The sequence below is a fragment of the Leishmania panamensis genome (genome assembly GCF_000755165.1).
Source record: "Leishmania panamensis strain MHOM/PA/94/PSC-1 chromosome 15 sequence".
NCBI classification, from domain to species: domain Eukaryota; phylum Euglenozoa; class Kinetoplastea; order Trypanosomatida; family Trypanosomatidae; genus Leishmania; species Leishmania panamensis.
The window spans coordinates 404,441-431,258 of NC_025860.1; the positions used below are offsets into that span (position 1 = coordinate 404,441).

The 26,818-nt window shown below is 59.5% G+C and overlaps 9 protein-coding genes across 9 annotated transcripts, besides 1 other annotated feature; all 9 read right to left on the minus strand.

Moving 5' to 3' along the window:
- Positions 1–826: 826 nt before the first annotated feature.
- Positions 827–1,381, minus strand: LPMP_150940 (calmodulin-like protein; the record flags this gene model as incomplete). Its single annotated transcript, XM_010699167.1, has 1 exon — positions 827–1,381. One exon carries the CDS (start codon positions 1,379–1,381, stop codon positions 827–829), a length of 555 nt encoding a protein of 184 aa, XP_010697469.1.
- An 879-nt stretch (positions 1,382–2,260) lies between these two features.
- Positions 2,261–5,950, minus strand: LPMP_150950 (hypothetical protein; the record flags this gene model as incomplete). Its single annotated transcript, XM_010699168.1, has 1 exon — positions 2,261–5,950. The coding sequence occupies one exon, from the start codon at positions 5,948–5,950 to the stop codon at positions 2,261–2,263; it is 3,690 nt and encodes a 1,229-aa protein (XP_010697470.1).
- Positions 5,951–7,209: 1,259 nt separating this feature from the next.
- On the minus strand, positions 7,210–7,869 carry LPMP_150960 (40S ribosomal protein S3, putative; the record flags this gene model as incomplete). The annotated part of the gene is made up of 1 exon (XM_010699169.1): positions 7,210–7,869. The coding sequence occupies one exon, from the start codon at positions 7,867–7,869 to the stop codon at positions 7,210–7,212; it is 660 nt and encodes a 219-aa protein (XP_010697471.1).
- Positions 7,870–8,413: 544 nt separating this feature from the next.
- Positions 8,414–8,605: a repeat region.
- Positions 8,606–9,903: 1,298 nt separating this feature from the next.
- On the minus strand, positions 9,904–10,851 carry LPMP_150970 (2Fe-2S iron-sulfur cluster binding domain containing protein, putative; the record flags this gene model as incomplete). Its single annotated transcript, XM_010699170.1, has 1 exon — positions 9,904–10,851. One exon carries the CDS (start codon positions 10,849–10,851, stop codon positions 9,904–9,906), a length of 948 nt encoding a protein of 315 aa, XP_010697472.1.
- A 634-nt stretch (positions 10,852–11,485) lies between these two features.
- On the minus strand, positions 11,486–12,721 carry UBA5 (E1-like ubiquitin-activating enzyme, putative; the record flags this gene model as incomplete). The annotated part of the gene is made up of 1 exon (XM_010699171.1): positions 11,486–12,721. One exon carries the CDS (start codon positions 12,719–12,721, stop codon positions 11,486–11,488), a length of 1,236 nt encoding a protein of 411 aa, XP_010697473.1.
- An 830-nt stretch (positions 12,722–13,551) lies between these two features.
- On the minus strand, positions 13,552–15,618 carry LPMP_150990 (hypothetical protein; the record flags this gene model as incomplete). The annotated part of the gene is made up of 1 exon (XM_010699172.1): positions 13,552–15,618. The coding sequence occupies one exon, from the start codon at positions 15,616–15,618 to the stop codon at positions 13,552–13,554; it is 2,067 nt and encodes a 688-aa protein (XP_010697474.1).
- A 1,830-nt stretch (positions 15,619–17,448) lies between these two features.
- LPMP_151000 (succinate dehydrogenase, putative) lies at positions 17,449–18,003 on the minus strand (the record flags this gene model as incomplete). The annotated part of the gene is made up of 1 exon (XM_010699173.1): positions 17,449–18,003. One exon carries the CDS (start codon positions 18,001–18,003, stop codon positions 17,449–17,451), a length of 555 nt encoding a protein of 184 aa, XP_010697475.1.
- Positions 18,004–18,868: 865 nt separating this feature from the next.
- Positions 18,869–19,450, minus strand: LPMP_151010 (60S ribosomal protein L6, putative; the record flags this gene model as incomplete). Its single annotated transcript, XM_010699174.1, has 1 exon — positions 18,869–19,450. The coding sequence occupies one exon, from the start codon at positions 19,448–19,450 to the stop codon at positions 18,869–18,871; it is 582 nt and encodes a 193-aa protein (XP_010697476.1).
- Positions 19,451–22,212: 2,762 nt separating this feature from the next.
- Positions 22,213–25,275, minus strand: GDH (glutamate dehydrogenase; the record flags this gene model as incomplete). The annotated part of the gene is made up of 1 exon (XM_010699175.1): positions 22,213–25,275. The coding sequence occupies one exon, from the start codon at positions 25,273–25,275 to the stop codon at positions 22,213–22,215; it is 3,063 nt and encodes a 1,020-aa protein (XP_010697477.1).
- Positions 25,276–26,818: the final 1,543 nt, after the last annotated feature.

The following is a 26,818-nucleotide window of genomic DNA, read 5'->3' on the forward strand; positions in this document are numbered from 1 at the left end:
GTTGCCGTAGGGGCCTTTCTCTCTCTCGTTTTTCTTTTCCCTTTCAGTGTGTGTGTGTGTGTGTGTGTGTGTGTGTCACCTTTTCACTTCTCTGCGTGAGGCTGACTGAGGCAGTTTTTCTTTTGTGGGTGGGTGTACGCGTGTGTGTATAGAAGTGCTGAAGCATGTGTGAGGGTAAGGCTGCGCCGTTCTACGTGATGTGGTGCGTGGCAGCGCTGTGCGTCTGACCTCCCTTTCCCCGAGAAGCTCAGAGAGGGGGGGAGGACGGAGATCACGACGTCAGTCGAACTCACAACTGGTGTGCTTCTTATTGTGTTCTCTCTCGTCACACGGGTAAGAGGATGGAGGCGCTGAGGGAGGAGAAGAGAAGCCTCTAGAGAGGATGAAGAGGGCACAGTTGAGCAGAAAACAAGGAGAGAGAGAGCGAGAGAGCGCAGGCGCAGGTGCGTGTGTGTGTGTGTGTGTGTGTGCACGCACGCGTGCTGATGTAGGCGCCCATTTTCACATGAATCGTTTTTCTCTCATTTTTTGCCTTGCAGTTTCGGGTGTATCGGCACCGTCAGGCACCATTGCCGTCAATGTACATGAGAGAGACGAGATAAGCGTGTAGTGCTGCCAAGGCGAACACATACGTGTAAGGGAATAGCGCGTCATGCAGCTGACAGAAGTCTGCGGTGGTGTGTGTGTGTGTGCGCGTGTGCCATCAACAACCACATGGACAGGTGTGTGGGTTAAAGAGACAGAACAGGGGGCATGCAGCTGGCGGGAAGCGAAGCTGGACGACGATGCCCCTGCCCCCCCTCACCATCACTACATGTAGACGCCCTTAGCTGCCCTTGGTCGCGGATGCGCCAGCCGTTGACTGTACCTGCTCCAGCTGCTTCTTCAGCTCCATGATGTCGGGTGTCGTGGTCGGCACGGGGGTGCACAGGTACGTCGCCAGCTCGTCGATGCGCACCCGCCCCTTTTCATCTGTTGGCACCTCGGCGAGTAGTTGCCGCACGTCGGCCTCCGGCATCTTCTCCCCCAGCGTTGTGAGAAGGGTAATAAGTTCAGAGAGCTTCAGCCGGCCTGAGTCGCCGACGTCGAAGGCGCGTAGCGCTGTCACGAGGTCGTCCTCGGTCGGCCCCGTGTACGGTTGTTGCATCAGCTTAACAAATGCGTCGTACGAGGCAGGGTCTGGCAAGGGCCTTAGGAGATCGTTGAACTCTGCCTCCGTGTAGCGGCGCCCGAGGCTGCGTAGAATGTGCTTAAGGTCAATATGCGACACCAGCTTTGTATGGCGCTCGTCGAAGAGGTTCCACGTCGAGCTCCACTCCAGTGGCACGGAGGAGGTGCCCGGCGTCGGCGAGGCTGCTGCTGCTGCTGCCGGAGCGGTCATGATGTGCACGAAGATCGGGCGTCGAGTGAGGAAGAGAGAGAGAGAGAAAAAAGTGGAGAGCTCTGAGTGACGTAAAGCGATGTGCTGCGTGAGCGTGTGGAGTTACAGAGCTTCCGACCTTTCGCGTGTGGTGTGCCGAGGGAGTGGCGCGGTGGAGCTGCAAGGACAAAGGTTAAACAGTGAGACGGAGAGAGAAATGGACAGTAAGAAGCAGCTGAGAGACTGGCATGGAAAGGTGTACCGCACCGGAGGGGAGGTACAGGAAGAGACCGTCGTAAGTACGGTTCAACGTTTGCCATCATGCTTCTATTGTTACTCGTGGTGGCTTCTCCACAGAGAGCAAGACACGCGAGAGCGTACTGCTTCAGTCATGCCGACCACGATCTCCGATGTAGCACAGAGTGGTTCACCGGAGAGGGGAGAGAAGTGCGTGTGTGTGTGTGAGTGTGTGGGGTGGGTGGGTGGGTGGGCGGGTGGGGAAAGGAGGATGGCAACAGCATGGGCAATCATTCGACGTGTTTCTCTACGGTGTACTGCAGACAAGGCAGCGTTGCCACGGAGAAGGAGCAGCAGGCCAGTGGGGGATGACGTCAGCGCGGGGGTAAAGGGGAGGAGAAAACGAGATCTACGCCGCCAGAGAGGGGTGAGAAGGGGAAGGGGAATGTAGGGGTACAGGACGACGAAGAGAGACGGAAGGGAGGGAGGGTGTGGGGGGGGGGGGGGTTGGGGAAGTGCAGCAGCAGCAGCGGCAAAGGCCTACACCCAACCAGCAGCTCTAGTGAGTGGGGAAGAGCAAGGGGGACACGCGCGACCAGTAGTCCAGAGCAAATGAGACGATACCCCGACAAGACCCACCGTGCGCACACGCAAGCCCTCCTCTTACGAAAATGGCACTCTGCCAAATCTGGTGGTGGTGGCGGTGGTGGTCGATGCGGACGAGGGGGAGGGACTCGTGGACGTATGAGCAATCTTCCTCTGCGGCTGCGGGTTCGTGTTGGAGGAGACGGGGGAGAGGCCACGATGTGGTAGCACTGGCCACAGCGGCGGTGGGGAGCGGGATGGCTCTCGAGCTGGTAGGGGCCGGAGGGAGCCAGGCCTGTACGAGTGCGCTGTGGGCTTTGAGTTGGACGGCGTGCACGACTGTATCGATGGCGATGTAGTGTTGCTGTGGGGCCGCAGCGAGTGGCCGGGCCGCTCTACAGAAGTTGTGGCAACACCAACCCCCACGCTGCTATCCCCAGCCACCCGACGGCACCCCGGGAGAGGCGTGCGCGCTGGTGTCGGTGAGCCTTTGCGGGAAGAATGCAGCGACAGCCCTCGATCAGGGACTGCGAATCGCTGCTCTACACGGTGCCGTGCGAGCGCCGGCGGGGCTGGGGAAACGGAGCGGGGAGGTGGGTGCGACCGCAAGGGCTGTGGGCTCGATGCACTGCGACTGCGCACGCGCGAGACAGGCTGCACTGTTGTGGTCTGCGAAGCTGTCAGCAGGTCTCGGACGCGTTGACCGTGGATCCACAGCTCTGCCTTGGCCGACGGCGGCGGAGGCAACATCGAGGCACCTGGGCCGTCGTTGTGGTAGTCGCCCACGTCTGCAATGTCCTCACGGGGATCGGTGGCGGCTTGCAGTGCGTCCCACGCCGCGACAAGTTCCTTCAGAAGACTCAGAATGCGTGGAAGCTCCTTTGCCACCCGTCGCCGCGTTTTCTCTTCTTGCAGCAACTGTTTTGCCATATTCACCTTCTTGTTCAAGAGTCGCTCGCGACTCGTGGCATGCATCTCAGCTTCCTCCCGGACAATCTCCTGATAGTTCTGTACCAGCGGCGCGGCTTGCTCGATAATGTGCAGCCGAAGGCGCAAAAACTCAATTTCGTCCGCCGCCTGTTCCCGCACCTGTTGACACGCCATCAGGTGGCGCTGAAAGCTGAGCAGCACCTTGCCAGATGGCGATGGTGGCGGTGAAGTAACGGCTGCTGCTTCACGCGATACGGTGCTGCTTGTATTTTCATTGTCGACCTCATCGCACCGCTGCTGATGTCGTGTCGCTTCGACCGCTGACTGCTGTGCCTGGAACGTCTCTAACAGTTCTTCTTCCATCGCAACGCGCAGTTCCCCGTCCGGTGCCACCGCATACGTCTTGTCATGCGTCGCCGCGTAGTAGGCCTCGTAGACATTGCGCAGTCGGGCCATTGTCTTCTCTACCAGGACGTCCTGCTGCGTGCTGAGGTGCGCCTGAAAGGCAACCCGAGAGCGACGGACGTAGTCCAGTACCGGCGCGTACGAGGCGGCGCGAAGGATTTGGCGGACAAGTGGCGGCAGGTACAAGCCGCCACCCATCCGATGCACAGCCTTCTGGTCACCTGCGCTGTCGCTGTCATTTACCGTCGCCAGTGACGTGAGACTTGTGCTGCTCTTCAAAGATGACGGCGGTGAGCCAACTGAGGACGCCGGCACCGGCATCGTCTGAAGCAGTGTCACGCTGGCTGCAGGGCATGGCTGCTGCTGTGCGGCGACGTCCGCCTCATACGCGGCGTGCAGCTGTCTGTACCGAGCGACGATCTCCTCGGTTGTTTCCCTGTACGGCTCTGGTTCGAGAGGCTCGAAAAGTGGCGAGGAGATGGGGTTTATGGCAGGGCGTGCCACGGCATTCTTTTCATTGCCGCTGCTGTGGACAGAGCCGCTAGCTTCCCTTCGGCTCCCCGCTTCATCCTTACCCCGATGTGGGAGGGAAAGCAATGACGAGGCGTTTGGAGATGTCCTTTGCACGGAGATGGCCCGCCACAACACCTCTAGCGTCTCAAGCGCGTGCAGCTCCTCCTGCGCCTCCAGCTGCATGCGACGGTTGTGCTCGTCGATGCTGCGCACAACCGCCTCGGCCTCAGCGTGGATGCGCGAGAGAGCGAGGTTTTGGTGGGTGCCGTACGCAGTTATGCTCGACACGTCCACCTCCAGCACTGTCGCACGCGCCGCCTCGCCCGACGGCGTGCTGGGGGCACTACTCACCGCCGTTTTGGTGTGAGTATCGGCGGTCTTGGCTGCGACAAGGACGCCGGCGGAGGGCCATGCTTTCTGTGAAGCGACGCGTGCCTCGGTTGTGGTCGTCGTCGTCGTCGAGCTACACGTTGGCCACGTCGCATTACCCATCTCGCCTTCCTCGCTGTGCTCGAGCGACGTGTGACTGACGCTGCCGTCGCCTCCATGCGTGCTGTGCGGTACTTCGAGGGAACACGAGGCGGCAGACAAGAGCAGTTGCAGCTCCTCACGCGTGGCATCCTGCAGCGAGGTTGTTGGGCGGTTGACAAGGGTCGCAATGGCGTCTGTCCCTTCGTTGGCACCGGAGCTGCTGTTGTCTTCTTCACACTTGCCGCTGGACGGTACTACCGAGGCGGCAGTATGGCCGGACATCTTGGGCGATGTTAGCGGCGAGACAAAGCCCGAGGAGTACATGGATGCCGTGTCGACAGCGATAGTCGTCAGGGGCCGTCGATCCCCCGCAGCGCTCAAACTGAGGCTGGTCCGCTTTCCGAGCTCGCTGCCGCTGTGGACCTCTTCTTTGCCGAGGTACTTGGCTCGATACGCCGCACGCAACACCACCTGCTCCTGCGTGCTGCGGTTCATAATCGCGCGCTGCTTGCACAGCAGCTGCAACACCTGCAGTCGGTTGTCGGCAAGGCGCTGTAGTCGATCCAGCTCCGCTTGCAGTTGCTGACGCACGCCTTCATGAGTGTTGTTGTGAAGCAGGCGACGCAGGGCTTGGGTCGCGGTGCTGCGGTCATTGCTACCGCTGACGTTTGCTCCCTGCTCGCCGTTGCCGTCGTCAGTCTCTAAGCCCACGCCGCCTCCCTGATGAAGACGCTCTTGCTGCTGCTGCTGCTGCTGCTCGTTGCCCTTCTCTCCGGAGTGCTGCCCGGGTAGGCAAGCGGCGTCGATGAGTACGGTAAAAGAGGGGAGAGTGAGATACATCAGCTCCTTGGCGCCTGACGGGGGGACGCCTGTCTCAGCATCCCCCTCAACGTCACCGCCGCACCGCGGAGTTGCTGTCGACTCCGCGGTATTCGCCGATGGTCCTGCTTCATCACTGGTAGCTTTACACCCGACACCGCTTCCGGCGAATGGGTGCCGTTGCTGCGTCTGTGCGTAGTGCTCCTTCAGCAGCGACACAATCGACGCCACCTCCGGCTGCCGCGGCGACTCATCCAGCCGCACGGCAAGGTGGCACACGTCCCGCAGCAGCGCGTCGTTCTCCGTGGCCGCATTGTACTCGGCGGCCTCCTGCAGGGTGCAGAAGTCTTCCAGAAAGGGTAGGAGAGAGCCGAAGAGGAAGGTGCTCCACTTTTGCTGCCGGTCGCGCGAGGGGACGCCCATACGCTGCCATACCACGTATACACGCTGGGCGACCGCGGAGAGCTGCTGGACGGCAGGCGCGACGCGCGGGTCCGCCGCGTCTACCACGGCATCCATCTCCGCCGGATGCGTCTGTGATGCAGAGGGGCACGAAGGATGCAGATGCTTCACCTCGCGAGTGATACAGTGCCCGTACTCTCTCTGCTGTTCTCTACACCGGTTCGACATTAATACTTCACACGCGTTGCGAGGCGGGTCGAGAGAGGAAGGGAGGAAGAGCTCCGTGAACGAAGACAAGAGAGGCAGCGTATTGCTAATGTTCTTCGCCTGGGAGAGAGAGAGAGAGAGAGAGAGAGAGGGGGGGTCGGTGGGTGAATGGGGCTACAGCAGCCCGCAAACGTCTATGGTTGTTTCCGTCCTTCTTCCATGAAACAAAGGTATCTGATTTCGCTCTCGGTGCTGTCGCACGAGCTCGACGGTGGCGCTGTATCCTTTTGGGTGTACGCCCAGCACGCACATCTCCCACTTCCTCTGCACGCGCACTGGCCCGTGTGGAAGAGGCACAAGCGAAAAGGGCGTAGTGCGTTCCGCGTGTGTGTCCGATCCGAAGAAGAGGGGGAGGAGGAGGATGAGTGTTTGTGCTGGCAGTGACGGTGATGATGGCGACGTGAGGAGTCGTGAAACGCCCAACATACGAAATCAGCGGCACGAAGAAGTAAAGGAAGAGGAGGAGGACGCGAAAGGTGAAAAGAGAGGGTCATCCGGTCAACGAGCGAGAGAGGCATCTCTCTGGGCATGACCACGCTGAAAGGCAGCACACATGCCGGAGATGCGCGCCCTGAGGTGCAAACATGTCCGTGGTGGTGTGGCAGGGGTGATGACGAAGCCGCCGCGAAACACCACCTACCCCAAACCACCCCTCTTCCATGACACAACTCGTCCACGCTCTTTCAGTGAGTGAGACAAAAAGAGGCGCTCCGCAAAGGGCCCATGATGACGGACACGTCTCTGTGGGCTCACACGCCCATGCCCCCCCCCCCTCCGGTTGCTGAACTGCCAGCCGACAGCTGTCCACGATGATACTGCAGCACCCAGCGTCGTCGTCTTTTCTCTTTTTGTTTTTCCCTTTTGAATCAAATGAGGAAAGAAATGAGCACTGCGCGTGATGCCGGCGGTGAGATAAGAGAGAGGGAGTTGGGCCCGCTATCCGCATCCTCTGTGGCCCTGAAAGGTTGCAGAAACACACAGGCAAAGAGAGTGATGGAAGACCCTCCACACTCCCCCCACTCTCGCCCTCCCCATGACTTGGTTGCTCACCGAGGCACACTCACGCACAGACAGGAAGAAAATAGATCAAAGTGAAAGAAGTAATGAACGCGTCGTTGCTGTCCTTCAGATTCATTTGTTCAGCATCGGACCCAGTCCCTCGCTTCTTCCGCCGTCCCTGAGCACGTACACGTACAAAGCGCGTAGCGGGTATGGTGGCCTTACTCGGACGCGGTGATTTGCTTCGGCTCGATCACAGTGATCACATCCGGCAGCGGCTCTGACGGGCCGTTGCGGCCAGTCGAGTCACCCGGCAGCATAATCTTAACCTTGACCCCGATGCAGCCGGCGCGCATGTAGCAGTGACGGCAGGCGGAGTCAACGAAGGACTTATGGGCCGTACCGGACTTGATCATGTAGCCATCGCGGAAGGTCATGCTCTTCGCACGCTGGCCCTTGATCTTTCCACCGACAGTGACCTCGCAGCCCTTGGCACCAGACTCCATGACGTAGCGGATGATGCCCATGGCAGCGCGGCGCACCTGCAGGTTGCTCAGGAGCTTGAAGCGGAGGGACTCCACCTGCGCCATCGCCGACAGGCCGCGCACCTCAACGCGCTCAACGTACAACTGGAGCTTGCCCTCCTTGTAGTTGAAGCGCTGCTGGATGCAGGCCGTCAGCTCGCGGATTCGGCGGCCGTTCACACCGAGTACCTCACGGGTCTTCGTCGCCTTGATCACGATTTCCGTGCGGAGCGTCGTGATGTGGTAGGAGACACCCGAGAAGCCCTCCTCAGCCAGCTCGCGCTTGAGAAACTCGAACAGCTCGGCGTAGAACACGCCGTCGCGGACGATCATGCGCTTCTTGGAGAGTGGGCCCATTTTCTCTAGGGGGAGGGAGATGCTTCACAGAAGAATAAAATGACTTCCCGGCGGTAGCGAGCCAGATGATGTGTCAGCGCAGTAGGGTGCATGTGTGTGTGCGTGCACAGCCACGACAAGCCGGCGGGAGGGAGGGGGGGAGGGAGAGAGAGAGGCAGGAGGGTCGGGGGTGGGGCATGAAGAAGATGGTAACAGTAACTCAGTAAAGGCAAATCCTTCGCGATGCACTTTGATCGCCCACGCCACCTTCGTGAAGAGGAAGGGAGAGGTAGAAGGGGGGAGGGGGCCGTACAGCTCCTCCTCCTCCCCATCCCCAGTTCTCGTAGAAACGTGCCAGTCCCCCTTAGTTTGACTTTGCAAAGAACGATCCACAGAGAGAGTGAGGTGACAAACAGTGAAGGGGGGGGGGCAAGAGAGGGCCATGACAGCCGACGGGGAGGGGGGAACTCTAGCTTAAAAAAGCAGCAGGGATTTTCCCTTTCCCAACGTGCCCTCTTGCCCTCGCTCAGCCACATCCACACACACACACATCAGGGGAGGTCAGACACACTACCCTGCCACAGGCACCATTGCCCCGGTGCAAAGCAGCCGTAGGCACACGCGTTGCGGCAATGCGCCGACTCAGCCATCGGTGCACCGCCTCTGCCCCAAACACCCCCCACCCCCTCGAGGTGACACACACACACACACACACACACACACACAGGCTCCCCACGCCAGTGGGCCGTGAGGGCCGTGCCGGGGTAGAGTTCAGCACTACATGCATGAGCGCGCCGAGGGCGAAAAATGCAGGTCTCTGGTGTGCTGTCTAGAAGATGGCCGGGCCCAGCAAACCCGAGGGCGAGAGGGACAAGCACGCCCTGTATCGCGAATAAGACCGCCGGCGGGGTCATGCAAAGCACCTTTCCGACCTCGTCCCTGCTCAAGGGCGATGCCTCTGCACCCTTGAAGGGGTGACAGCAAGAGCTGACTTGCAGCCTCGGTCTTCTTCCCATTCCTGCGCGCATCCGCATCCGCCTCTGCTGTTGTTTTGGCAGCTGACGTGGTACGAGCTCTACAGCGCACGGCCCGCTCTGTACCAGCTCGATCCGTCACCGCCACCAAGTCATCCGCAGATGGCTTCACGACGGCAATACTACCCCGGAGTGCTTACGCCGATAGAGGCAACGCCGCTGCCGCTTTTCGAAGCTGGAGACTCCGCGTCTTCTGAAGAGTGAGGGGCCTTTGAAGACGACAACCAATGCGAGTACCGCATCATCGGTGTCCGAGAAATCGCTGCGCTCATCCTCGTCCAGCCCGACCTCAGCGACGGGTTCGTCGCTGAGGTGCTTCAGGCCTGCGCCCTCCATTACACATAGGTAGGAGCGTACGACACACTACAAGAGCGACGTCAGCAGCTTACGTTGCTGCGCTGTGGCGAAGGGTGTGCTCGGCATCAACTCTGTGAAATTGGGGTGCTGTCAACGCTAGACTCGTCTACGCCACTGCGACTGAGGGGAGAGGGGTAAAGGGCAGCGGCGTCCCAAGTGCGCACGCGCGCGAGAGGAGAGGAGGCGGGGAGGGGGAAGTGGACGTGTGTGTGTGTGTCACGTCTTTGCATGATGACAAGGAAGGGGCAGTGGGTAGCTCGAAGAGCCATCTGTCGCGGTGGGAAATTTCGTGACGATGGTGGTGGGGAAGGGGCATAGGATTGCCATCTTCGGCAAACATGCACCCTCGCTGATGCGCCATACGCATTGTCAGTCACGATTGCTCGCAGGCGGTGGAGTGGACGTGTGGCGAGGACGAGCGCTGAGAAGTTGTCCACCCGCACACATGACTGAGGCTTCCCGGACGCAAAGGTGCCCTTCTCTCGCAGACACACACAGAAAAAAAAACGCACCATCGCCGTCTCTCTTCCTCTGCAAATTGAACGACAGCGCGGGCTGAGATGCGCATTCCGATTCATAGCGATAGTGGGGCTGCGCGTTCATACACGCCCACGCACACACGCATTCAAGCACCGAAAAGGGACAGCAGGAATGCGCAGGCTCGCTAGTGCTTGAGTTCTTCGTCCTCTGGGCAGTACACTTGACACCGCTTTAGCCGCTCGAGAACGGCATCGATGTCGGTGACGTCATTCGCAGCCTTGCCGCGCGACGGGGTGGGCATCACAGAGCTCTCATGCACCTCCGAGAGGGAGGTAGCCCAGCCATGGCGGGGAGGAGTAGCACCAACGTTGGCGACGTCAGCAGCGGCGGACGCCAGCGCACCAGTCGGTGGCGTCGTGAGTGCACCTGAGGTGGAGGTGCTCTGCCAGTGTTGTGTAGTCGGAGGCGGAGCTGACGAGTTTGAGCCTGGCGGTGCGTTGCTCTTGGCTGCAGGTGTGCTTAAGGCCGGTTTGCCAGAGAGCCACCAGCTCCACAAGCCGCCACCCGCTTTCTTTGATGCTGCCTCACTCGCGTCCCGCCAGGCTGCACCGTCTTTTGGGGCCGCCTCGCGGGTGTGCAGCCCTAACTCACTGATGCGCCGTTCTTCCTCTTGCTGACGGCGCTTCGCCTCCTTTGCTGTGGACTTTTCCCGTTCCGACGCTGCCAGCTGCTCCTCGATCGTTGGCTTGTCTTCCATCTTATTTGGGTACCCAGGGTGCCACCGACGTAGTACCACGTCAGGGGAACAATCGAAGGCATCTTTGCCGAGCCGCTCATTCACCTCGTTGTGCATCTCACACACGTAGCGTGATGCGGTGAGCTTGTCGCGAACGTCTGGAGGGTGGTTGTGCACGTACTCTCGCATGTGGTAGGCACACCAGCTGCACGCGTACACGTGCGCCCACGACTCGATGAAGTTCTTCATCGCTGTCTGTTGCACGGCGGACGGTTTGTACGGGTAGACAGCGGCCGAGGAGTGAAGGATGTTCCACCCTGACACGCCCAGCTCTAGCGGCGTCGGGCACGCACCAGGGATGGTGGTGAGACGCTCGCACCCTTCGCTGTTCGACATAGATGATTCTCACGGAACGAGAGCTGCGTCTGACTATGGCGATGGCCACCACTCGTTAGTGCGTGTGTATGTGTGCGCCTTGATGCGCTTTCCGTGGCCTTCGTGATGGTATAAGGAGGGGATAGTTGGGTCGGGGTGGGGGACGGTGATCGGTGACGGGGTAAGGTATGGTTTGCCCATGGCATGCTTTGGTGCCTTTTGGAGAGAGTGGGCGAGCGAGAGAGAGGCTGAAGGTTGACGAGTGCAGACGGAGCAGAGCCTACCCGATTGAAAAGACGAGGAGTGAGCGGGCAGCGGTGGTGGTGATTGGTGGGAGGGGGGAGGGAGGGAGGGAGTCGACCGAAAGAGCGACCCCGGGGGCTAACACCTCCGACACATTCAGCGCACAGCGACGTGTTCGCTGTGCGCTCTTCTCGTGCATTATTTTATTTTTGTTTGCCTTTGGCTTTTTTCAGCGCCGGGGGGTGGGTGGGGGGGTTGCCGCCTCGCTCCCAGTCACGAACAGCCCCCCTCCCCCACCCGCACCCACATCCACCTTGGGGACCTGATGGATACAAAGTCTCTTCTCAGGCACACTTCTCTCACTGCCACCACGGCTTCGCCCTTAAAAGCTTCCACTCTGCTCATGGAGTTCTTACTGAATCGCCTTCATACGTGCCATGAGCTCCTCAATAGATGCACCGGTTGTTTTGACATACTTGTCTTCATCCGCGACATTGGCGCTGTCTCCCGCAGTGCCGGCGTACGCGTACTCGAGTCCGCTCACGCCCTCCCCTTCTCTTCCCGGCAGGGCGGAGGTGGTCGTACTGCTTGCCTCGCCCGCAGCGGAGGAGCTGCCCACCATCTTACCGTGGACGACGAGTGAGTCCTTGCCTTCAGCCTCCACCGTGATACCCCACTCGGCCGCGCAGGCCTTCGCCCGCGCCCGCGCCGCCTGCTGCTCCTTCTCTGCGCGATCTGCACGGGCCTTGCGCGCGGCATAAAGCGGGTGCGCCGCCTCGCCCATTGCCCGCACCTTCGCCGCGTAGGCGGCCTGTCGCTCCCCGCACAGCGCGTTGCGGCACTCTGGATTTGCCTTCAGCTCGACGCGAGGGAAGTGGTCGCGCATGGCGTCGTAGCCGATGTACTCGGAGACCTCGCCGAAATGCAGGAGGTACTTGAGCGTGTTCTGCGCCAGGAAGCCAGCGACGATGCCCATAGTGGTCGGCAGTGAGGCAGCGCAGACGCCCTCTCGCTTCGCCTCTGACAAGCCGGTGGCGACAACGAGCGGAGGACAGCACTCGTAGCACGGAGTGACGCCGGGCAGCAGCAGCTGAATGTGTCCGCTGACGGCGTTCTCGGCGACGCCACTCTCCATCCACGGCAGCTTGTACGTCAGGCACGCGAGGTTCACGGTGAGACGTGCCTGGAAGTTGTCGACGCAGCACAGCAGGAGATCGATTGGCGAGTTAGGAGAGACGCCGCCCTTTGTCAGTGCGTCCGAGAAGCGTTGCCATTGCTCTGTCGAGGTAATGTTGTAGGCGTGCGGCTCGACGACTGTGTCAGGGTTGATGTCCTTCAGTGTCTCCTTGGCGGCTTCTACTTTCTTCAGCCCCTGTTGCTCGGGGCGGTAGAAGAGACGATTCATGTTCGCCATCTCCACCGTATCGTAGTCGAAGAGAAGGAGCTTGCCAATGCCGCAGCGCGTCAGCATCTCCGCCACGACGGAGCCTACGCCGCCGGCGCCAATGATGGCGACCGCCTTATCGCGAATACTCTCGTAGTCGTCCACGACACCCATCCGTTGCAGTGCCATCAGACGACTGTAGGGGTTGTCGTCGCGCACCTCGGCGCTGAACTTCCTCGGCGCTGGCGAGGAGGAGGATGACATTGTTGTGACGGAGGGGAGGGGGGAAGTGGCGATTGACGATCGAGGCAAGACTGCGATGGCGACGGCGGCTTGCGTTAGAGCAATACGAAGAAACAAAGAGAGCAAAAGTGACCTACAAAACACTCGCAGGCGTTTGCATAAGATGGCCGCGCACGCGTGTGGTTTGCTGACGATTTGTGTTGCACTTGTCTCGTAGAGTGGAGAGGCTGATGGCAGCGGCGGGGTGGTGGTGGTGGATGCAGGAAGGTACGTGTGTACACGCTTCTCTCTCTCTCTCTGTGCGGTGCCCAGCGCGACATACACGAGAGAAAAGGAAGGGAGCACGAAGAGGAGGGCAAAGTAAGAGGGCGCAGAACGGAGAGCCCAAGTGGCGGTGCTCAGCTGTGTGTGCGCTGTGCCGCTCAGGGGTGCCTACTCACTCCCCCTGCTAATGTGGCTGGGGTGGTGGGGAGAGGGAGGGGGAGGGCAAAGACAACGACACTACACGAGGATGAGCCCAGCAACGTCCTGCACTGATGCAGTGCGCCCCAATCGGATGAGTCCCAGCCCCCTCGTCGACCGCTACGAGTGCAGCGTGTGTGTGTGTGCGTCTCTGCATACGTGTGTGCGAGCCATTCAACTTCATGTGTGCAGTCTCACCTGAGAAGAGGCGATCGGGTGGTGGCAGAGAAGCAAGGAGAGGTGTGTGGGGGGGGGGGGGTGCGGAGCGGCAGGGATTAGCGACACTACCGCCGCCACGCACTCCTTCTCTGCAGCGCCATCGCTTGCCCGTCCGCTCCCCACCCACTCTCAGCGTGCTCATCATCGCCGGGTTAGTTCTGCGTTGGTCCTCACGACATGGAGGCGACACAGCTGGCGAGGAACTCGCGCAACTCAGCATCCTGCGCATCCTCCTCTTCCGCGTCGCCGTCCGCCTCATTCATGGAGGTGTAGGTGCGCACAAACGCGTCAAAGTCAAGCGGGTACATTGTGTTAAGAGCAGTGAAGGTGGTGGTGTGCGAGGACGAGATCGGCTGCGCCGCAGAATGCGCTGTGGCACCTGGCATGGTCACAGTGGAGCACCCCGGCAGCGACGACGCTGTGACACCCCTTGGGAGGCCAAGAGCTTTGTGGGCCGCGTCACCACCGCCGGTATCAGCACTACGGGTGCTCGGAGTGTCGCCACCGGTCATGACCATCACCAACTCCGACGGGGACGCAGTCGGTCGCGGGGTCACATACGCTGAGTTGACGGTGCTGTTGCTCTCGCGAGACAGGCGCCCCACCATTCCACCACCTCTGGCGGCGGTATTGGTGCTCGCCAAGCTGGCCTCCACGTGGGACAGCGTGCCGCTGCTCACCAGCATGCCATCGTGCTCCCCGTTCTCCTCCTCTCCGTACCCTGGTGCCGGCGTCGCGGCCACGGCAGCTTGAGCGGCACCGCCGCCCTTCGACGTTCGGTGGTGCATGCTGGTGCGGGGGGAGCTGGCTGCGGAGCTGATGGCGGTTACGATGCTCGTGTCTGCGACACCGACAGGTGCGCCACCGGATCCAGAGGCTCTGCCGGCGCTTGGCGTCGAGTCCAGCGCTGCCACGTACAGAATGAACGAGATGAACGTTGGTGCAGAGGTGGGAGGCGAGTTGCTCGTCACCAACAACGGGCGTCCTGCCGCGCTACCAGTGCAGGATAGGCTCTCGCGCCATTGCCGCACCTCCTCTGGTGTGATGCTCGCGATGATGAGTGGCACACCTTCCTCGCCCGTGAGGAGGTGCAGCTGGACCCCGAGCTGCTCTGCTAGCCACGCAGCATTCTTGAAGGGCTTCACGTCAAACGTTTTGCTTGGCAGCGAAACAAAGTTCACTGTAGCGGTGGCCCATGGTGGGTGATCCGGGACAGACACCGCAAAGTTGCGCTGGGGACGCTGCTGTTGTTGCTGCTGTGGGGTAATGGAGAACGGCGTTGGCGACACCTCTGACGGGCCAACCTCCAGCTCCGTTGCCGCAGCGCCCGTGCTTGCCACCGGTGGTGAGGCAGTGGGTTCGAAGAAGCGGAAGAGTGTGAAGGTACTCTCGAACGCCGTCACCACCGTGGAGCTGCCGTCCGCTGCCCTGGTGCTACCCGAAGGTGCCGCAGCTGAGCCGCTCTCACGACTGCTTGCTGCCGCCGCAGAGGATGACGATGATGACCCCGCCTGCCGTACCGAGCGCAGCTCCAGCCCGCCACTCTCTGGCAGCGTCAACGCACACTGATTCGCACTCGATGGCAGCGAGGCAAGAAGGCTGCCGTATGTGCGGGCGTCTCCACAGACCTCAAAGCGGTAGCGCGACAGGTCCGCGTAGACGCTGGTCGGCTCTCCCTCTGCTAGGCGGAGGAGAAACGTCTTGGTGAGGTTGCGCGCATAGGTGCAGTGCCACCGCACCACGTCCGCGTCCGCGCGACCCTTCCAAAGGTCATGGTCAGCGTCAGAGCTGTCCTTATCCGCGTCGCTCTCCGCCATTGCTGCCGCCGCACTGCCGGAGGACGCTGCGGTGCGGTACTGAAAGTCAAGGCTTTGCACGTTGTTGTGCTGTCGCAGTACTGTCGCGACGAGCGTCTTGGTGAGCAGACACAAGGAAGGGTTGGGGGTATCCACGCTGCTGACGTCTGCATTACCCCCCGCGGCTGCATCCGTAGCCACAAGGCCGCTGCCATGATCAACAGTGCTTCTGTGGGATGGGGGCTCCAGTAGGAAGCGGTCGAAGCAGCGCGCGTGCACCCTCACCGCCATGTAGCCATTGCGGCCCGGCGACACGGCACTGATTTCGATTCCGTCGCTCAGCCCCACAACGTACACGGCCTCACCGAGGCGACTGACGCAGGTGAGAACACTGAGGAGAACACGGATGTTCGGGCCACTCACCGTGAACTGGAGTGACATGCGCTCACAACAGCGCCCGCACAGGGTATTGTTGCTGACCTCAGCCCTTGTGTGTGTGTGTGTGTGCGTGTGTGTGTCTCTTTCTCTGAGTATGTATGGATGGGCGTTGAGCTTCTCAACGCTGCTTCTCTCGCTCTTCCACGTTCGTAGTAGTGAGGAAATGGGGGGGGGAGGGGGCTGCAGTTTCCTGTGAATTTTGAGTTGCTTCGCCAGCTTAGTTGGAGTCTCTGCCGCTGCTGGTGCGCTTGCGTGAAGGGGATGGGACCACTGTGTGGTGAAGTCCTCAACAGGGCTAAAGTGGAATGGCCTTTCCGCGTTTGGTCTCTCTCCACGAGTGCGCGTTTCACCCCCACAGAGAAAGAGGGAGATCTACGCATACAGCAGTGCAGTGCCGCGTCGGAGGGTGGGGCGGGCCGGATCGTGTGTGTGTGTGTGTGTGTTGAGGTAAGGGCAGAGGTAGAGGGAGAGAAAGGAGAGGCGATGCGTGAAGCAAGAGTGAGGGGGAAAAGCCGACGTAGCAGCGCGCACCGGATGAGCGCCTGTACCTGCGCTCTTCTACGTGCCCCCCTCTTTCCTTTGAAAGCGTCGAGACACGCCCACGCGCGTGCAGGTTCGGTGTGTCTCCTCTTGGCGCAATGACGTCTGCGGCACCTTTCCTTTTCCATCCCTTTCAGTCAAGAAGACGCACGCCAATGCCGACGAGAGCATCCACGTGTGGGCCCAGCAGAGGCGCAGGTGGATCTTGCAAGGCGCCCAGCAGCCTCTCGTGAGCGTGTGTCTGTGCTCATGCCTGTATAGGGTGTCAGTGAGTGCGTCCATCAGCCTTGGCGGAAAGCAAACGATCACCGAGCAAAACTACACGAAAAAATGGCTCTCCTCCTCCTCCTCCACTGTGCGCAACTACACACCCGCTAAACATGTGTAGGGAAGATGCGTAAAGGCGCCTCCCTGTCTTTCTCGGTAGGTGCGCGTGTATGTGGAGAGGGGCTACAAGGCGAGAGAGAGAGAGAGAGGGGGGAGATCGCTCTGGGTGTTTGCCCTGTGCATGTACTCCCTTCCCTTCCTCTCTTTTAGCACCAGTGCGTGCGCGATTACACGCGAGCCTAATTTTTCACAGGAAAGGAGACAACACGAGAGCCCACCCATAGGCGCAGGAGTGCAGAGTAGAAGGCAAGTACGAACGTGTGTCGCCCTTCCCTCCTCCCATGTACACTGGATCGACGGGAGAGAGGAAATCAGAGATGATACCGATATTTCTCTGCCCTGGCGTAACTGAAGGGTAAGAAGTGGTGGAGGCGTAAGCACACGTATATCAGTGTGCGAGAGAAAGGGAGGAGGAGGACCCACGATGCACCCCACCTTCCCAGCCATCTCTCTGCTACTGACACCACCAACGTTAGCTGTAATACACTCAAGCACACGTCTCTGCCCGCTGCACCTCTCCCCGCCCCTTCTTAAGACAACCCCAAACCCGAGCCGAGCTGCAGAAGAGCGACTTTCTAAGATGCGGGAGGAGCGAGAAGGGGTGAGCGAAGTCAGAGGATGTGTGCGTACATCGTACGATGCGGCAAAGAGAAATGATAGTACGAGCGGAGAGAGGGAACGGCTGTGTAGCCACCGCCTTTCGCATGCCAGTACGCCAGGGCACCGCCACGGGCAGCACAGAATGAAAACCAAGGCGAAACCCCAACAAGATGACGATGACCAAGCGACACCAAAAACATAAGCACAGCTCCCCCACACAGCCCCCCCCCCCCCACAACATCTGCGCTGACATCGTAGCCGGTTACTTGCGACTCGCGCTTTCTTCATCTTCGTCCTTCTCCCTTTTCAGTTCTTGATAGGCTTCATCTCGATTGCTGGTCCAACACGCTTCGTCGATGGCGACGACAAGCGCTTGATCTCCTTCGATGCCAGGCCAGGGTTGAGGAACTTGGGGCATGTGATGGTGCAGTTGAATATGTTGTGGCACATGTTCACCAGGCTACCCGTCTCGAACAGGCGCACACGCTCGTCAAAGTCACGGTCGAGGGGCTCGACGAGCCAGCGGTACGACTGCAGAAGCACAGCGGGACCTAAGAAGTGTTCGCGGTTCCACCAGTACTGCGGGCAGGAACCGGTGCAAGAGGCGCAGAGCACACACTCGTACAGCCCCTCGAGGCGCATGCGGTTGCTGGAGTCGACCTTTTCCTTCAGGTACCACCGATTCACCGTATAGTTTGCGTTGGGGGCGCGACGCGTGATGAGGTGCATCGCCGTTTTGCTGTTGTCCTTGGCCGTGTACAGCTGTGGCGCCTTGGTCGTCGAGTTCTTCATGAGGTGGTGATACATGTACAGCGGGCTGCTGTAGTTCACCAGTCGACCGGGGAGAGGTGCGGACGGCATTTCTTCTCTCTCTCTGTGTGCGCGTGTGTGTCAAGCGTGTGTGTCTTTCGCTTCTTGTGTGACTGGTGGCAGCGGCGCGTGTGTCCGTGTAGAGGGGGGGGAGGGGGAGGGGAAGGGGAGGAGAGAGGTCAGTTCAGTGTACTTCATTACAGACATACTTTCTTTGTGTGTGTGTGCCTGTGTGGGTGGGCAGTGATGTGCGCGCTAGTTGTCGTCTCGACTGGGGCTATCAAGTCCGCCTCCACACTCGCCTCTGGGATCCTAGAAGGCCACAGGGGATTGGCAGGGGGTGGGAGGAGGAGGAGGAGGAGGGAAGAGGGCCCCAGCAGCCCCTCCTTCCGGAAAGAAACAAAGAGGGAAAGGCAACACGACGCAAATGCTCCCCTGCGCTAGGTGTGTCTGTTCGGCTTCACAGAGTTGCCTCTTCCCCCCCCCCCCGCGCCACCCGGGCCCTTCTGGTGTTGCGGGGGGCGCTTTGCTGGTCTGCTGTGTCTTTGCCGAGTGGTCGAACAGAAATATAACAAACGAGAAACGAAAAAAAAACGAGGAGAGGAGTCAGAGAGAGAGAGAGAGAACGAGGAGGAGGCCGGCGAGACGGCGGGCCACGCCACCAAGTCAGGCACGCCTCTCTTCCTCCTTGAAGCTGCTGCGCGCGCGTGTGTGTGTGTGTGTCTGCATGTGTGCCTATACGCGCAGTAAAACGCGAAACATCGACAAGTGCCCGCCGAGACTCGAAAACTGCGCGCTGGCTCGCCTACGCAAACAAACTTAAACCCACACGTGCGGAGAGAGAGAGAGAGAGGGAGAGAGGGGGAGTGAGGAGGGGAGGGAGGAAAGGACAGATACCGCTATGTGCACACCTGTCTTACCAGTTCCAGCGGTGCGGCGCATCACCCGGCTTCACTGTGAAGACAGAGCGCAGGTAGCCGGCCTTCTCCTTACCCTGAGCGTCCTTCTTGATGGCCGCGACGAGAGCGGCGTCGATCTTCTTCTGCAGCTGGGCGCGCGCGTCCGACACGACGGTCTTCTTCTCCGCCTTGGAGGTTTTCTTGGCAGCCTTCTCCGCCTTAGCCTTTTGCTTGTCACCCATGAAGTCTCCTTCGCACTTGGTCGGCTTCTCCGCCTTGGGGCGCAGAAACACCTCAGGGGTGATGGACGACGTGTCAACGCTGGAGATATCGACCTTGGTGCTCGTGGCGATCACGTAACGGGAGTCGATGCGGCGGATGGGGACGCCGCTATACTTCATCGGGCCGGACACGACCAGCGGGCCGTTGTGCGGCAGCTGCTTCAGGATCACGGCGCGGCGACCGCGAAAGCGGCCGGCAAGGATGATCGCGATGGCGCCAGGGGCACAACTCTTGCGCAGGGTCGTGTACTCGGGGCTCTTGCGCGACACTTTCTTCGCGGCCTTCCTCTTCGCAGCGCACTTGACAGCGGTGGCCATGCTTGGGAGGCTCTCTCTGGGGCGGATGGGAGGGGGGACTATTAGTTTTGTGTGAGTACCTCTCGCTCTGTTGTTCGTGTCGTGCGCATAGATGCATCATCAGTGGAGCGATTAAAGGTGGGGGGGAGGGAGGAGGAGGAGGAGAGTGGTGCGTGGGCGAGTGAGATGGGCCGAGAAGAGTGAACTTCGAAGATGGACACTCTGGAGAACGTGGAGAACGCATGAATGGCTCCTGCGCGTGTAGCTCTTATAGGCTCACTGGCATCACCACGCGTGTGGGGAGGTCCGAGGCGCGCAAGGGGCGTGTGTGTGGGGAAGATGGAGTACACCCCTCGAGTGTACACCAAACAGGCGTTCCTCCGTAGACCGGCAATGCCGCAGATGCATTTGTCTCTCGCTTGTTGAGTGGCTTGCGACGTTATGTCCTGTGAAAGAGATGAAGGAAAAAGACATCACATCAGATCACATCAGACACAAAGGGGGGAGGGGAACGAGTACGACTGTGTCCCACAATAGTGGTATCGACTGCGGCACAGTGCAGTACATGTGATGGTGGTGATGGTGGTGGTGTGTATGATGTGATGTGATGTGTGATGTGTGGGGAGAGCGAAGAGAGAAAGTACGGCGCACGTTTGCGCGCGACTCGGCAGCCACAGCAATGGCAACTTTGCAGTATAGGGCGAGAGATGCTGAGAGAGAAAATACGAGAAGTGCTGCGGATAAAGGGGAGTTAGTGATGTAGTCGTGGGTCGCAGTTACAATGGTGGTAGCTGTACTTGTGGAATTATCCACACACACACACACGAAGCGTTCTTCAACTCCGTTCCTCCTCCACACAGACGAGCCGATACACACACGTGCAAATCACCCTGACGAGCGAGAGACACACCCTCGCGCATACCATAGAAAAAGAAGAGAGATGCGACGGAGGAGGATGTGGTGGACGAAGAGGGAAGGAGAGTAAGCCACAGCACATGCCCGCACCAAAGCAACGCGCACACGTATACACACACCCACACGAAAGCGAAAAAAGGGTTATCAGCGATCGTACCATGTCCGTGTCCGGGCCCCTGTAAGGATGGCTGTTAGCCCATCATCACTTTTCCACTGGGACCGGGTGGCGATACAAGTAAGCAGAGGACCCGCTCGTGTGCATCACTGCGGACTGTCCGGTACACCCCCGGACAACCAACGTTATCGCAAATCCACATGTGCGTGTCAGTGCCGCTTTCCGTTCGTTTCACCAATCCACGCGCATCACATGGTGGTGGTGGTGGTGCATCGTCCACTGCACCTGAGAGGGTCAAGCAAAACGAAAACAAAAATGAATACGACATACTTCTCTGTACGTGCGTGTGCGTGTGTGTGGAGAAACAACAGGAAAGTAAAAACTACAACACAGAGAGGGAGAGAGGATGAGGGGGGGGGTGGGGGAGAGCGAAGCGCCCGGCTCCATAGTCGAGGGAAGAGGGGAGGGAGAAAGGAGGCCACGGCGCGGTCGATGTATCCTCTGGCACGGTGCGGTATCGGAGGAGTCTAGTGGAAAGGGAGAGCCGAGGGGTAGAACCGTACCCCAAACAAGCGTTTGCCCGAGTGCCGTGAGGTCAACGAGGCCCAGGACGAAGCTCACAGATCCACGAGGCGAAGAGACGAGGGCTCCTCACACACAGACACGCGACCAAACGAGAAAGAGGCTGAGAAAGAGAAGGAGGGGAGGGGGATGGGAGGAAATGTGTGCGCATTGCCGTGAGCGTTTTTATTCCCCAATGCGGCATCTCTCACTCTGCTGCTTCATATCCTTTACGCGAGCGGCCCAGTGAGGAGGGGAGCAGGTGTGACCCACACACGAGCACAGGCACTCCGACACACGTTTCTGCATATTGTAAGAGAGTCGACGGGAGAAGAAGGGGGTGGGGGCGGGGGAGGGGGCAGGAGAGAGAGACAGCCTGGTAGGAAAGAAAAGAGGCGTGAAAAGCACTACATCGAGGAACAGAGGCCGTGACGTTCGGGGTGTTGGTGGTGGCCGTCCACGGAAAAGTGCCCAGAGAGAGAGAGAGGATGTCAACAAAGGCGAGCCTGGCACAGTCTGGGAAGCAAACAAGACGCTGAGCGCCGCACAGGAGCATCGCAGAGAGGGAGAGACTTCGCGGTGGCGGCGGGCGTGAGTGAGAAAGGGGATTGGGTGCCTACATGGGTGGAGGAGGGCCGCTTTCTCACCCTTCATATTACCACCACCAGGATTACTAAACCGCAGCAGCAGCATACACACACACACAGAGGTGCCAGCATCCCTGGGCGTATGCGCGTACTTACTTGTGTGTAAGCAACAACGTCATAGATGGTGAGTTTGCGGGGGAGAGAAGTGGGTTGGCTGCGTGCGACGTGCTCAGCAGGTTTACTCGTGTGTGTGTGTGTGCTGCTCTTCCCCAAGCTAACGCTGCCAAGAAGCGAACCATGACCTTTCCTAAAGCTGAGACTGGTGACCAGCGTGTGAGTCGCATTTCAGCTATTCTTTACCTTCCTCCCCTTTGTTTGGTCCCGTTTCCCCGCCATCTGCTGCTCGCGCAATCCGCCCTTCATGCGGTGCACGTCTTCCCCTCCCCCAACACTGTTCTGAAGCGGGACTGAAGGGAGGGGGTACGGGGGAAGAGGAGAGGCTGCCGTAGACTGCCTGTGTGTGTGTGCCCATCGGTGCTTTGAGGGAGGCTGGAAAGGCTGGCAGTGAAATAAGCTGACGGGATGCCTCATCATTAGCCCCCCCTCTACTTGGCCCACTTTGCCACGTTGGTGTAGACCTCAGTCATGTAGCTGAAGAAATCGAACTCGTTGCTGTCCACACCAGTCTGATAGACGTAGCGAGAGGCCAGCCACATAGCGCAGATCGCGTGCTGGTAGTTCTTCGGCACGCGCTTTAGCATCACATCCACCGGCACCACCTCTTTCAGAGTCTTTGGCGCGTATTGTGCTATCACATAGCGGACCAGGTCGTCGTTCTGGAAGATGTCGCTGCTCAGGATGTTGGAGCGGATCTGCACGTTCTTCTTGCTCAGCGCATCAGCGATAAGTGTCTTGGACTGGTGCGGGTCCTTCTCCCACTCGCGCCAGATGGCGTTGAACTCGAGCTTCGCGTTCTCCTCAATCCGGTCGAGGATCTCTTGCACATACTTCTTGTAAAACTCCGGTGCATCCGCTGCGCTTTTGGCGGACATGTACTTGGCATGCTCCTCGTCCGAGAGACAGAGCCCGGCAAACACCTCCAGCGAGGAGGATGTCACGCCACCCTTGTTCGCGGAGGCATCTTTGATGAGCGTGACGCCGCACTTCTCGAGCGCCAGACGGGCGTCCTGCGAGATGAACAGGTTGGCACCTTCTACAATTATCTTAAACTTGAGCTGCTCTGGCGACAGGTTCGTGTACTTGTCGCTCATCATGGACTCACCGTCCGCGTCCGGGACCTTGAGGAACCTGCCAACGTTTTCAAGTGTCACGCTGCGCGGGCGGCCGCCGCACGGCACGAAGACGTCCGCGTCGGAGTACTTGAGGAAGTGGAACTCATCACGCAGGCGAGCGCCGTCCCCGATGAGAGTGCCGTCGGGCAGCCTCACATTGCGGTCTTCCGTCAGCACCAGGAATCCCTCCGGTGACAGCTTGCTCCGGTCGAACTCGCGCAGCGGCAGACGGTGGCGGGCGAGGCGGGCAAGCTCCTTGCGGTTGATACCCGTCGGGTCATGGAGCGAGGCCGAGATATCCACCATGCCGATCATCTTCTCCTTGCTGTGCAGCACTTCGTTCGAGCCAAGGTCGCCATCCGGGCCGCCGGTCTGGAACTTGCGCATCTCCGACTCCTTGAGCCCGAGCTTCTCGTAGATGGATGTCACGTAGGCTCGCACGCTGTGCGTTGTCATGCCGTACACGTCGTGCGGGATGCCGCCCAGCTCGGGGTCCTTGCCCGTCGTGAAGGACTTCCACGCCTTGTAGCCACGCCCCTTGCTGTAGAGCGCGCCAGCGGCCGGGAAGGTGCCGGCGGTGTTCTCATCCGGGCCGAGGAAGATGATCTCCTCCGACTTGAGGCTGTCCACGACGCCCTTTTCGCCAGGGATGATTAGGTCGAGCATGGCATCGACGTACTGGAGGAAGATGTGCTGGCAGCGAACCTCATCGAACTTGTTCAGGTAACGGCTGGAGACGAGAATGGTCCCCTTGCTGCCACCTTCCGGGATGTCTTTGTTTTTCAGCAGCTGTGTGTGGGCGAGGTTGTAGTTCTCCTGGAAGACGGAGCGCTTGTTCTTGCGGTAGTCGCGCTCCTTGCAGATGATCATGCGCACACCGCCGCGCGCGATGTCGGTGAAGCGGATGTGGAAGCCACGCCACTGCCCGCCAGCGAAGAGGAACACGCCGTGCGGCACACGCGGGAACTCGAGCTCCTTTAGAAACGTCGGGTCCAGCCGGAAGGCGAGTGCAGCCTTCTCCGTCTTGCAGAAGTTATGCTTGATGATCACCTCGTTGAACTTGAGGAAGCTCATGAAGAGGGTGCGGTCGTACTCTGGACGGTCGTCTTCGCGTAGGCGGTGTGTAATCTTCTCAGCAATGGCAGCGCGGCGCTCGGGCGTGGAGCCAAGCCTGAAGTCGTCGTAGATGAGCTTCGCAAACTCCGGGTAGAGGGCGATGACGGAGCCGGTGTAGCGCTCCGACATGACCTCCTGCGTCAGAGAGCCGCGCAGGTTGTTCAGCCGGTTCACGCCATTCGGCTCCTTCGCCAGGATCGTCTTGAGGTGACGGTAGTCGTCTGTCGTCGGGCTTGGAGTGAAGTACATGGCAAAGATGACGGCTGCGTCAATAAACACGGTCTCCTCGCATGACAGCGCGCCGGCTTCGTGCAGGCACGTGAGGGCTTTGAAGGGGCGGTTCGGCAGAAGTCCAACCAGCGAGGCACGCTCCTCTATCTGCTCAGCCGTCGCGCCCTGGATCTCAAACCCATACACCTGCACCCCGTTCGAGAAGCTGTAGGAAACACTCGTCATGACCTCAGCCCCGGCGATCTCCTGAAAGATGGACAGCAGCGAGGCGACATAGTTCGTGCGCTCGACCATGGTGGCCATCGTGAAGGACACGTGGCCCTTCTTGACCTCCTCAACGTGGAAGAGCGGGAACACAGAGCTGAGCTGGCGGCGTAGCAGGCCACGGATAATTTCCTTCTGCTCCTCTGTCAGCTGCCTAAATGCCGTCTGCGTCGGCAGTGCTGGATTTTTGGGGTTGACGTGCTCCTCCTCGCCCCAGTTCTCGATGAAGGCCTCGGTGGAGGCGGTGTAGATGGCAAACTTGCGGTCTTCGCTGACGTAGTGGTGTGTGTTACTGCCGAGGTTGGGATCTTCGTTGAGGGACACGAACTGCGCCATCTTGCGCAGCATGCGCAGCTTCTTCTGAGGCTCATTGTAGCAGATATAGAAGGCGGTGCGTTGGTTCTCGTGAACGTACTCGAAGGAGTCACCCATGCGGAAGCGCGCCTCCGCCGTCAGCAGGCCCTGCACGTGGTCAATCATCTCCGCCTGTGAGAAGTTGCGTGTGTAGCTCGACTTCTCGAGTCCGCTCACAAAGGTGTTTGTGAGCGACTCGACAATCTTTTTGTCGAAGACAGCCTTCGTCGTCACAGCCTTGATGATGGCATCCCGGTCCACCAGCGGCAGCGCGGTTGCCGAGGAGGCAAAGCGGCACGGGTTAGCGAGCGAGGGAGCACCGAGCAGTGCTACAGCGGCGATGGCGTGGCTAGTCGGGAGGACGCGGCCACGGAGGCTGGCCATGGCCTGGGACACAGTGTGGCGCATCATCTTGCTTCGGTTGATTTCAAACGTTGTGTTGTTCCGAGAGGCAGTCTGATGCTGAAGGAAGAAAAGAAAGCGCGAGATGTACTACGTGGGCAAACACCAACTTCGAGAGAGAAAAGCGTCCGGGGAGGGGAGAGAGATGTGAAGGCGTGGGTGTGAGGGTGTGTGTGAGGGAGGGAAGGGAGGGAGGGAAAGGCTACAAAGTCGATCGTTTTGTATGTTAGTTAGGGAGTTGCTCTAGTGGAGAAGACACGCAGACACACGCACACACACACACATACACACGCAGAGAGAGAGAGGGAGGGAGGGAGTCACTTGATCACGCCGACAAGAGGACAAGGCAAATACATGAACGAGAAAAAACTGATGCGAAGAAGTTTGAACGCAGAGACGGGGGGGGTTTCGAGCAGAAGAAAGGCAAGTGCAATGTGTGTGTGTTCGTGGGTAGGGAGGGGGGAGGGAGGGGGGAGCTGTGAAATGTCGATGACGACAACGCCAAATGATGTTTTTGCTGATGGATCGCTTGACTTGTGTTTGCTTTCTTGTTCTCTCTGCGTGTTGGGGGAGGGGAGAGACGCTGGCGGGGCCTTGGAGAGAGCGAGAAAGACACCAAACAAGAACAGCAGAAACGACGAACACAAGATCAGGTGGAGGACTGAGACAGACCGACCGACCGACCGAGAGAGACCGACACGGGGCGAACACACACGAGGAGAAAGGAAAACAAGAACGAGAAGCGACGACGACAATGCCCAGACGCGCGAAGACGCACCGAAGTAAACCGAAACAGAAAGCGAAGCAGACGAACGGGCAGGGAGAGAGGGAGAGCCGAAAGAGAGAAGAGGAATGGACAGGCGACTGCTAAAGCGTGTTTTCCTGTTTACCAGTGAGGTGCTCTTTTCGGATGCGCTTTTCTTTTATAAAGAGAGTGAGAGAGAGGGGGGTGGAGTGGAGTGGGGGGAGGGAGGGAGGCAGCACGCCGGAAAACAACACGCACACACACACACACACACACACACACCCGCACTACTTCTGCGTTTTCCGTCGTTTTTTTATCTCTTCTTTGCTCTGGTGAAGTTTTTTGCTATTAATTTCACAGGCCGACGTGCATGCGCGAATGCGCCTGTGCGCGACAGGGTGTAGGTGCTCGATGCAGTTGTGCTCGTCGCCTTCTCGCCCCCCTTTTTTTTCGCTGGAAGCCCGTCCTTTTTGATTACGTACGCGTTCTCCGCTTTCTTTTCAGTTGTTTCTTCGCCTGACGGCCATTCAACGCTTTCAAGTCGAGGCGCGTGCGTCGCTCGCTCGCTCTCTCTTTCTTGCTGTGAGTGAGTGAGTGAGCTGATTTCCTTTTCTGCTTCGTTCTGCTTTTTGCCGTTTTACCGTTTCCGGGCACTCGCACGAGACTTGCCAGTGCGAGTGGGTGGGCCAACAGAAGAAGAAGAGGAGCGATGGGGATTGAGTGGGCTTGGCAGCGCTTGTGTCGCTAATCAAAGAGGGTGCACGGGAGAACAGTCGCACCGAAGCACCGCACTGAAGAGAGCCACGC